The sequence below is a fragment of the Python bivittatus genome, unplaced genomic scaffold, assembly GCF_059951505.1.
Source record: "Python bivittatus isolate LINGU-HERP-01145 unplaced genomic scaffold, Pbiv_v1 ctg000980_np1212, whole genome shotgun sequence".
Classification (NCBI taxonomy): Eukaryota; Metazoa; Chordata; class Lepidosauria; order Squamata; family Pythonidae; genus Python; species Python bivittatus.
In genome coordinates this window covers 35,945,549-35,957,769 of record NW_028277125.1, presented here as the reverse complement: position 1 = coordinate 35,957,769, position 12,221 = coordinate 35,945,549, and the positions used below count along the sequence as shown (strand labels likewise).

Sequence of the window (12,221 nt, the reverse complement as noted above, 5' to 3'; positions counted from 1 at the left end):
ATAATCATTTACATTCAATATTTGTATCCGAAAAGACATTTCTATATACAGAGATAATCTGTTAAGAAAAATGGAGAGCAAATGCAGATATCAACAGTATTTAATCCTCAGGACTTTCTGCTGCTGGGCTAGCTTGTTACCAGTGCTACTTCCCATGTTATTATTTTTTAAAAAACATTAATTAAAAAAAAGATGTTTAATTTTCCTGTGTTTTTCTATAATACATCTATTACCTTAAAGCAAAACTTGGATTAATTTCTTGTCCTGAACCATTTTACATGTTCTGAGAAAAGATGCCAACCTACTGCATACCAGCATTCTTTAGAACAATCAAAAGTAGTTACTAAATAGACACTGCCATCACATATGATAACTTGTAGCAATTTGATTACTTAAAATGCTATCTAAATTGCTAATCACATTTGACACTATAGCTGCCATTCCAACCAGGAGACTTCAGTTTCATTTAGAAGTCATATCAATCCAGCAGGCATGGCAGAACTTAAATAACTGTTTCCTTTAAATAAACTTTGAAATGCAGAAATTTCTACTGACACATGCATACACACAATTTATAATATACTTTGTACATACTACCTCATTTGTATTTCTCTCTCTCTCTTTCTCTCTCCCCTTCTCTCTCTCTGTATACATGCAATGTGCTCACAACCAAAAAGCACTTATGATTACTTGAATGCAAGTTCCCAGCTCTATCAATAGTTTTTCATTAAAAAAATATTTTTTTAAGTTACATATCTAACTCTTACCCTTTCACTAATAGCTTGATATTTGCTAGCCAGCTCATCCTTCTCTGCACGAGTGTGTGCTAACAGGTCCTCAAGACGAGAAAGTTCCTTCTGCAACAAGCGATTTTCTTCTTGCATATTGGCTGGAAGGTCTGTTTTTGACAAATCTGGAAACACCAGTAAATAAATTGTGGCAAGTCAGTCAACTAAAGGCTTGGAATCAATGCAGGACTATTATTATCTTTAGTTGTAGGTGTAGCTATATGCATATACACAAGCACACATATGCTTCTTTTTGGGAAGCAGGAATATGGATAATTCTCTTAGCAACTTAGTGCTTAGAGTAAATAGATTTGAACACCAGTACTTAACATCAAAAAAGGATAAGCTGGTATTTTGGATTTAGCAAGTATTTGACATAAATAAAGATGAGTGATAAATATGTTGCATCAGAACTTGACTATACTGACTACATTAAAGTATTCTCAATTTATAGAATAACTTGAACGAATGTGTGTGCTAATCTGCATTTTATTAAAAAAGATACATAATGCAGTTTGTAACAACAAGTACGAAATGTATACATTGGGTAACAGCACGTTCAGAAATGGGTACTCGGGCAAGTTACTTAGAAAATGAATATAGAAGGAAAGATTTCACAAGAATGCATACCTACAGAGAAATGCACATGAAATGATGTTAAATGTTCATGGACATTTTCACATAGCTTCCTGAAATTTGCAAAACTGAGGACCTAAGAAAATCTAAGCCTGAAAAAAAAATCAACCCAGCCTCCAGGTCTATGGTATATGAAGACTTGCTTCCTTATTTTGAATACAGATTCTTCTTGAAAGAGCCCCTGAAAGAGTTTGCTGTTTCCAATTCCATAGAACCTCTTATCACAACTCCTTTAGCCTTCCTGTAAAAAAAATAAATGAGAAGTAGTTGTGCACTAAAACTCTTTTGCTAACGACTATAAAATATGTGATGGATACTGAGCATCGACATTTTTTTTCTTGCGACAAGAAAATGAGATGTAATGTTGGCCAGTTTCTGTGCTCCCTCATTGGTTGAATGGAGGGACTGCAAGTCAGCTCTGGCTGCAGTCAGGATAATTGTGGGCTATTATAGAAATGGCTGTGATACTTTGAGGAGCGATTGGGGCTGACAGTGCTGACTGTGTGGAAATGGCTCCAATCACTTTTTCAAGTCTACAGCCACCTAACTGATACTCTGTCAGGTATCCAGAGGCAGCTAAATCTTTTACTGGAAAGAACAGGTCACTCGCTGCCTTGACACATTCTTTCCTAACCTGGCACTTCCAGACACGAAAGCAGGAAATTCTGAGAGCTACCGGACCAACACATCTAGAATGCATCAGATTAGGAAGTCAATCCATTCCTAGTATCAATTTATGAGTTTCAAAGTCTCCCCACCATTTTTCTGCATTTGAATCCACACACTCAATCTGGCTGAAGGGATGTCCAATTCAAGGCAGTACCTGGAGATGATGGATCTGATAAGCTTTCTGTAATAATCTGTCGAATTCTGGCTGGGATTGTTATAGGTGCAGCCCTTTCTCCTTCCCCTTGTACAGTCAACGCTTTGTCATCTCTGCTTGCTCTGGGATGCAGCACTGTGTCTTCTAGTGTCTGAAATACACTCAAACATCAAAGTCAGGCTGAAAAGCATGTTGAGTTTTAGTTAGCCATTGATGGAACATGGACTACTTGGAAATGCTCCCCATACCCAGGGTGAGGACAGACACAGGTGTGTAGATCTCCATATGTGTAGGCTTCTATGGTAGCTGGAGTGCTGCACAATCCAGCTTCTGTCATTCATGGGAATCTAGTTGCATAGTCTCACCCTTCCCAGTCAGCAATGCTTAATATATAGCTGGTGGGAGGTGGGGCTGGGGAATTCTGCAAGCCTGGGAGTAGACCCAGCACCATGGCCCAGCTTCACCCTGTCAGTTCAGAATGCATTCAGCTGGCCTAAACTCATTGAAAGGAATGAGTCTGACACTGTACAAGATCTGGCCAATAGGAGCTGACAGATCCCAGCCCCTGACTGCATCCTCAACCGCACTGTTGATGAAGCATCCTGATCTTGACCACAGTAAAAACTGTGTGGAGTAGGGGAAAAGCATTCCTTTAAACCTGGAATATGTAAAGGCAACTTTGCTACAGCTATGGACTAGGGATGAGAGAAAGGCAGCATCATGAAGCTATGCCATATAGAAAAGGCTACTGGGGCATAGCTTATGCTATAGTTAGGGGGCTTTGAAAATAAACCCTTTGTGGGGTCAGGACTAGTCAGTAATTAGATGAGAGAACTCCAGGGAATACTAGACTCAGAAATTAAAAACAAAAACAAAACAAAAACAGAAAGCAGGAATGGCAAACAACTTCCTCATTGTTATCTACTCATGTTGTATATGCCATACGGTACCACTATCTTAAAATTTGTGTGGCCAAACTATTAGAGCTTTTAAAGATCAGTACTGGAGAACATTTTGACAGCATAAGAAAATGCCAAACCGGAGCTCCAGGGAAGCACTTTTTTAGATAAAAAATGCAGCATCTCAGATTTGTACTTTGGGGCTGTTTTACTAAAAAAGAAATCAAGTGGATTTTACCATTGAATAGTCTAGGGGACCAGATGAAGACATCTATGATTTTAAACATGTCTTTTCCTTTAAATATTTTGCCCCTGCAGTCCACAATTTTTTGCACTATAAATCACAAGAGTTACTCTTAACCTCATTTAGCTTTATGCACTATGCCAGTTGTTCAGTTTATAGATTTTTAAAAGTAAAATAATTTCTGTGCCTTATTTTGTCTTTATAGGAATCTTTTCATTTTTTACTTTTTATCTATGCCAAAACACATGTAATACACTGAAAAATGTTCATGTTCCTTGTTGATACTCATTTGGTATTTATTACAGAAACATTCTTGTCTGTGGTAATTAAACTAAATAAACAGATATAAGAATACCGTTTTTAAAGAAATATATTCATTTGTATTAAAAAGTGAGGCTATCCTATTTCACACATTAACTGAATCGGGTTAGGGTATATATGGTATGGTGTGTTGTTGCATGCATGTTGTAAGTCTGTTTATATACTAATGTTTTCTTCTGTGTTGTGTTTGTTTTTAGACTGCTCTTGAGAAAGGAATTCATTTCTAAAACATGTTGGGCTCCAATGAAATAATGTTCATAGCATTTGGGATTCTTCTCTCCCTTGTATCCTATCAAGCAATATATATCGATGTGCCCATGGAATCACCAGAAGTTGAGCAGGGCTAACTTTATTTACTTTACAGATAATAAAACTATATAAATATTCTGTACTGGTCTAATTGACTGTAATAAAGTTAAAGTATAAATACTCAAATGAACGTTACCAAAACAAAGAACAACAATAAAAACTATTAGGCTTTCAAGAAAATATAATATTATTTAATTTCAAAATTTCTACTTCTGAAATATGAATTTTCTTGTTGCTGTACTTGGAATATTTTGGTGCGACAACAATTAAAGTAGTTAAAATTAATCGAAGCAAACCAAATCAGAGCATCATATAAGAGACTTTTCAGAAAAATTTACTTTCTACTGGCAGATCTTTCAGAATATTGTTCTGAAGCACCATAATTTAATTGCCACATGGTTTAATGCTATCTGGGTTATGGAAGCCTCTCTGTATGCAGTATGAGAGATCTAATACGGCAAACCAGATGCACACTGAATCTAGTTTAATGTGTTGAGTCCCAAGCACAAGTCAGAAGTCAGCATTTGAAAAAGGTAAGAAACGCCTCTTTAAGAGCACTTGTTTACATTCTGATAACTGGTATACAAACACAACCATTATTCTACCCACATCATTACTGAATGCCTGGCGTGATTTATTAACAAACTGGAACAGGGAGAAAAGTGGTTGGGTTTTGTGTTTTAGAGGCTAAGGGGAAGAATTTGATATATGCAGAATCAACCATTGATCTCCTGCTTATACACCACCTCTGTTTCATATCCTAGACTTCTCTATCAATGTTAACTGTTTGTTTTTGCTATAATTGCAAATTTGGAGTCAAACTAGGTGTAGTTTGTTATCCAGCTCTGATCCCTGCTATGTATTTAGCTTGTGCTCTTCGAGATTTCACTTTTCTCAATATGTAGAGAAAATATCCCTAAGAAACTTAGAAGCATGTTGTATTAAGAATGTACTCATTATGTGTGTGTATGTGTGTATGTGTGTATGTGAAAGACATAGAGGTGTTATCTGCTTATTGTCCTAATCTGAAAAAGAAAGAAGGCTATCTACTGTAATTACATACCCATCAGTAAAATGGGTGTATGTTTTCTAGAAGGTCTTCTATATGTATAACTCTTTTATCATATAAGGCATATCATGTGTGACAACCTGTAATCTGTACAATGGTTCCTTTTTTGGGAGAGTTCTGCTATGCATTTATTGCCTTCTGCTTGTAGCATACCTATCTTCTGATCTACATTAGGTCGAAGCCTGAGAAGTGCATATGTATTATATTTGTTACTGCTGTTGAAAATATATAACCATATGCAACAGCTACATTTTAAGTAAGAAATGTTCTACAGCAGTATTTCTTAATTTTTTTTCTCTCAGGACCCCTTTCCACATACAAAATTTACAGAGAACCCCAAAAGAGCTTCAGTTTGTATGTGTTATATTTATGGATATTTACCACATTAAAAATTAAAATTGATTCATTTGCTGCTGCTACTGCTTCTCACGATTATCTGATAGGATTTTAACATTGTATTATTTTTCAACATAGTCTAGCAAATAATTTTGATTTCATGGACCCCTGAGAAGGTCTTGGGGGAACCCCAGAGGTCCTAGGACCACACTTTAAGAAACACTTAAAAGGCCTTTTCCTTTTCCTTGCCTATGAGGGCTTGGCTAATTGGCAGTAAGACAAAAGCAGTATATCTGGGGGGGGGGGGGGGGAACCCTGCACTTGAAAATCCAGTCTATACAAAACTTGCTTTATGTTAACTGATGCAAAAAAAAATTGAATGTAAAATGTATAGTAAGTTATTTTGACCTTCTAGAAACCTAAAGCCTGATCAAGTATTCCCATTTTTCTTTGTTGAAGGGACTTCCTGTAAACCTCACTGCTATTCTTCACAGAACATTTAACAATATTTCCAAGATGAAAGAAATCATTGTAGAATCTTGTTCCTTTTCCTGACATGTCATGTGACATTGGCAAAGCTGTAACAAGGGCAGTGATGCCAGAAATTACTCAACATGGCACTCTTAACAGACCACTATAACATTTGGGGGCATCTGGTTTTAGGATGTATGCATCCCTTACTTCAAATAAAGTTTTGAGATTTCACAATGCCCCACTTGTGTGAATGATTAATTATAATTCTTTTTTTTTTTTTGCATCAGTGATGTCAAATTCTAATTTCTGAGGATTTTCTGTCACTCTTTATAGTCCACTAAATGTCAGAGAATGTAAGAAAAGAAGAATGCAATACCAAGAATACCAAGCAAATGTACAGATATTGCAGTGATGTGTTTTACAAGCACAAACTACAGTCAGGTTCACTGCATTTAGAAATGCCCCACTTTGTACCAAGAGGAATAGGAGTCCCATGATCTCTTAGAGAAAGGAGGGGCAACCTGCAGGCTGCATGTCTCCAGAACACCCCTGGACATGGGTGTTATCTAGCCCAGTTCATGTGACTGTTAAATGCAAAATGCCACACCCTTCTCCTTTTCCTCTCACTTCTCCTCCTGCTCCACTTTGCCCACTTTCTCCAGCTGTTCCGAATTCCAGGCAACAGTGCATGGCACTAAAGTGGCCCTGGGTAATTTCACAGTAGAAAGAGGGCAGTGGGCTGGACAGTGTTCACTTGGAATCATGCTTCTGATGGAAGACGACAGTTGCAGAGCAGTCAGACTAGAATGGGGGAAAATAGGCCCAGGTAAGAAAGGTGCAAAGATAAGAGTAGCCAAGTGGATAGTCAGAGGGTGATAGTGGAATTTGGGGAAGGAAGGATCATCAGGAATCAAGTACATCTGGCGCTCTCCTCCTCCCAGTGCAAAAACAATCCCCATGCCATAAACTGAGCATCGGACAGACAAAAACAGTCTTCTGCTTTAAAGTTGCAATACATGGGGCCCAAATATTGGGATAACCAACCACCTTTATAGGAATATATGTGCATATCAAATGTGACTGCCTTGATTCTAGTTATCATCTGATCAGGCTACTGCCTAACTGAAATAATACCCTTGCATTGCATAAATATTGTAATATCTTTGTTTTTTAAAGAATGGATGTTTCAGGTGATAATTTCTCCCCTTAATGACCCCCCCCCCCCCCCCCATCAAGCTGATTTTTCAGCCTCTGCAAAAGATGTTCATTTTGCCTTTTAACTCCTCCAAATAAAAATGGAACACACTCCAAAAACACACTCCAATTACATCATGACATTGTTTCTGTTCCATAAGTGTTGGAGGAAAAAAGAAAGAAAGGGCATGGAAGCTGCCCATCCCATTTTAGAGTTTACTCACATTAAGAGTTCAGGAATGTTTATGCACACATGCTAATTTTGTTTAAAAGCAGGTGCTCCAAGCAGAATTTCTTGCTTCTGCTACAAAAAACTCCCTAGCTATGCCCTAATGTGAAACTCAACCATTTTTAGAAACAGCTAAATACAAAGCTGTTCAATCTAAACCTCAGATATAACTTATATTTTATCACCATAAATTCATATGGAAAATATTAGATCGGATAGTAAAAAGGAGACAGATCCTATACCTTCTAGAGTTGTAAAAGGCTGCAAACTGTCTTTCTCTTCTACCCAACTACTAAAGATGCAGATGCCTCATCTTTTGGGGGGGCTGGGGGGTGATCCTATTTGATCTCTTAATCTTTCCCAAATATTAGTAAAAAGAAAATCAACCAAACAGCTATGACCTAATTGAATTTGACGGTGTTTCCTAATCTCAGCAACTTTAAGATGTATGGACTTCAAGTTCCAGAATTCCCCAGCCAACCTTTCAACTCCTTCTGGGTGTTGAAGTCCATACATCTTAAAGTTGCTGAGATTGAGAAACACTGGACTGCAACATAGTGCATGTGATAGCTGAAGTTGCAAATCTTGCAGGAAAAAAACCCCTGAGGAGTACATAGTTTTGTAAGGGGATCATCTCCCTTTAACAACTTGTACGGTCCATTCGAAAACATTTTAGTGTTTCTGCCTTTTAAAATAACAGATGCTGAACTTGAATATAAAAACTGCAAGACTTGCAAAAATGCCAGTTGTATAACTGTAACATTCAAGCTGCCTATCAGCAAAGGCATTGATTAAAAAATCTGGCTGGGTAATGAGTTACAGCTGTACCATGGAGCCTCTGATTAGGGACCATGGAGAGAGCTGCTCCCTTTGTGGTTAGAGAGGCTGGCATAGAGGGGGAAGCTGTGGAAAAAATCAACCAGGTTGAAGTAATGGAATGTTAGCCAACACTACCCGCTCACAAAAAGTGTACGAAAGTGCTACCCACCTACAACTATCAGACAAATATAAACTTTATGTTACTTTGAGGTGATGCTCCCATGACATACTTACCTATGGTTCACTTAGTCATGGCTTATGTAATTAACCTATTTTTCAAGGTTATACTGAACAATAAGTGAACCACTCCTGGGTTGGGTTCACAGAACACCCTAAGCTAGAATGCTATTAGGTAGTTTATAGATCAATGTTTCATGCCAACCCAACAGAAAGCTGACATTCTATTTTCTACAACTAACAAGATTAATAGTAACTGAGATCACATTAACAATATCAAATGTATTTCAGTTCCAGTTGCAGCACTAAAGGTTTCCATGTTTTCCTACAGAAAGGTACTTTTGGATAGGAACCATAAACTGGCTCTTGCATCAAACAGGTGCACTGTATGAGGGGAAAAGAAAAATTTGAGCAGAATGCTCAATTACATTTCAAATATTTCTTGTCCTCTTTTCCTAAGAGTAATCAATTTTAAGTAAGAATTGGCTATTTTGGAGTCCTTAACAATTAGCTAAAACTTGCTTTAATCTGTCTTACATTATTTCTGTTGAAAATACTGGCTTTATTAGCAGTTCCTGGGCTTATACAACACAATGGTTAAGTTTGCATACTGGTTATGCAGACCTAATCTATATATGCTTATTCTGAAGAGTAGGCATACATAGATGTGCAACTTATTTCAAGTTATTTAAAGTGGAATATGTGTGAAGAATCTAGAAACTGCCTTTTTAAACAATTTTTGAATACTGCCAAAATTAGCTAATGTAACCTCCAGGGTTATTATTTGCAGTACTGATTATTCTAGGGGAGGATTTCTTCTGTGGTGACCTAGTGCTATAATCCCACTGAAACTGTATCTAGGTAAAAGAGAATTTTGAATAGTATGCAGCTGAAGCCTGCAAATGTTCACCGAGAAGTCTGGTTAAATTCTATAGAGATTATTGCAAAGTTAAATGCATTATGAAATTGCACTCCAGAACAGCAATAGTTTCTACATATATTTGGGAATAAGTCCCATTAAGCACAGTGGACTTTATGAGTAAATGTGCATAAAAGAATGCGGTAAATTTTTTGGTTACCTGGAAGGCAATTTCCTTGCACTCCTATGTTCTTTATTCTCAATCCTGAAATCTTACTGCCCTCTAGTGTATTTAAAATGTTGATAACTCCACAAGATCCAAGGCAACTTTACCCCATATAAGAAAAAAATACAACTAAACAGCATTATTTCTGATGCAATTATAGATCATATCTTTTAAAATGTCAGGGCATGCTACTATGACTATACAATAGATAACAGTGCTCTTTAGATTACAAACAGTATGAGGGAAAAAGAAAAATATTGTATTAAACTGGCTGGCTTTGGATCATGACAGTAGACATAAGAATATGTTCATATAACACATAACCTATGATTAGTTTGCTTAAAGCATGCTTTATTAAAGAAGCAGAATTGATCAGGTTTACAAAACATGCTAACCCATAAACTTTTGCCCTTTTCCCATAAACCATGACTGACAAACTGCAATCACTTGGTTTACAATATACAAAACTACAAACACTCCCTATCTTAAGATACTGGCCTATAGAATCTTTATGGCCCCATGATTTCTATAAACTACCTGATTTAATACTTGATACAACCTTCTTGTGCTCCCATTTCATTTGTCCATGACATCAAACTTTTCTTATGAATATTCCATATAGAAAAAGCATGAGAAATCTAATCTTGTTCACAGAGCTTTTCCACCTGATTTAAAACTACTTAAGAAGCCACAATCTCTTCCCCTTTTCCAAACCCTACACTCTAATATGTGCTTGGCCCTTCACTTACATTCTTCTGTCAATAACTTTGTGAGGTAGGGAAGATATTCCAGCTCATTACACTCCAACAAACTTTGTGATATGAGGGAGTGGAATTTGGGATTATTGATTCCTAGGTTAATATTCTAATAACCACACTGCAATTTGCATGAAGAGGCCGCTTAAATTGAAATCCATAGAATAAATTTAGATAGTACAGTATCTTTTTTTCCTGTTTCTTAGCATTTCATAAGCTGTATTTGTCCAGAAAAAAATGCACAGCAGGACGGGAATGTTCCCACCCTCCAAATTTCACAACTGAAACTGGACATCCTAATTCTGCTCTTCAGAAGAAAATGCAACATTTTTTTTCCGGCAGGTGTTCCGTTACGAATGGACTGTATGAGAGGTGGGAGCGAATGCGCTTAGTCATTTGTTTTACTCTGAAATTATTCGAGGGGAGATATTAAAAAGCTGCTCTTTCACTAACCTGGATTGCGGCTTCCAACCTTAAACTTGGCTTCTCCTCATTTCCCTCGCTCATCGCTCAAAACCGGGCCAAGCCCGAAGAGAGAAACCACCGTTAGCCTAGCAAGTCTTCTCGCTACATGCAGAACAAGAGAAGCGCGTGCATGTTTGTGTCCCAACAAATCCGGTGTCAATGACTGTTGATCCTTCTTCGCTGCCTTTTAGAATGGAGGAGGTGTGTAGGAGACCTGGCTCCGGTTGCTAAGGCAATGGGAACGCTGAGTCCCTTGTGTTACCATGGAAACAGAATGCACCCCAGGGTTGCCACGGTGACCAGAGACGCGGCAAACCGAACTGTTTTCCTAGGTCAGGCTGAAAAGAAAGTGGGAGATGTTCTGTTCACAGAGTGAGGAGAACTAGATGTTCCTTAAGAAGACAATCTGACCTGGGAACCCCATCCAAAAAACATTTGACAACACCACATTTACTATCCTATTGGGCAGTATATTTCTGTATGAGAAACTTTATTCTAGCAATCTAGTTGTTATTACTTTTTTTTTTTTAAATAGTCATTATTTCCACTTTGTGTGATAGTAGTAATCTCGTTTCCTTATTAACGCATCATGGTTATGCATGGTACACTTCTAGGAAATATGTTTGATTGAACATACTGCATTTTATTTTCATATTTATGATAGGGATAATTAAATATGTAAGTAATCTGTAAAGAATTTATTAATAGTATTTGTCAATTGGCTTTCAACATAAATTTTAAGTCAGTGTATCTTCACCACTGCATTCATTTTAACCTTTTTTTAAAGCAGCAGTAAAACATTATCATTAACCTATTTTCCATAATTCTCATTAGCATAGCCAATAGCTGTTGGGAGCTGTAGTCCAACTTACCTGGAAGATACCAGATTGGAGAAAGCTGCTCTAAGAAATCAATCCTGGACCGTATTTCCTTTTTCTTGATATAGCAAAATTTCCTTAAAAAAAATACGGTAAATACATCAAGCTGTGGTACTTGAGTAACTTTTTTTAGAACCAACAATACATGTCATGAGGTGTATTCTCCAGAATTATTCCTGAATTGGATGTAAAGCAAAGCATAAAAAGTGAAGAGAAAGATTTTAAGTACATTATATAAAGTCTCTGAATCACCAATTTGTAACATTCTTGAAGACAATGGGATATAATGCAATCTTAGTTTTCCCATAAATAAAATACATCATTTTGTTTCTCTTGTGAACTTTTAGATAGCTCCTTTTAAAAAGAAATTAACTGGATTTAATCTTATTTGCTTTACATTTTTGAGTTGCTTTTAAATTAATATATTTTGTTAGTGTCTTTTGATTGATTATGTGCTATGAAGTTGTCAACTTCTTGCAATGACATAGATAGGTTTTGTCCATGACAATCTGTCCCTATCCTCATCTTTCTGGTCTTCCAGCAGTGCACTCATTGATACTGTAACTGACTCCATCCACTTTGCTGCTGGTCATCCTCTTCTTCTTTCTCCTTCCATCTTTCTCAGCATTAGAACCTTCTCTAGAGAGTTAAGTCTTTGCATAATGTTATAAAGTAGGATAATTTGAGTCTGGTCATTTTTGGCCCAAGTGAGAACTCTGG

General features: G+C 37.0%; 1 protein-coding gene across 1 annotated transcript in view; it reads right to left on the bottom strand.

The window, feature by feature from the left end:
- Positions 1–10,775, bottom strand: part of CROCC2 (ciliary rootlet coiled-coil, rootletin family member 2) — a 100,649-nt gene extending 89,874 nt beyond the window's left edge. The window contains exons 1-3 of the mRNA XM_088132085.1: positions 10,612–10,775; positions 2,248–2,398; positions 768–913 (exon numbers count right to left, since the gene is read on the bottom strand). Coding sequence (XP_087988211.1) covers positions 768–913; positions 2,248–2,398; positions 10,612–10,665 — 351 coding nt within the window. The 5' untranslated portion in view covers positions 10,666–10,775. The remainder of the gene's footprint in view (positions 1–767; positions 914–2,247; positions 2,399–10,611) is intronic.
- Positions 10,776–12,221: the final 1,446 nt, after the last annotated feature.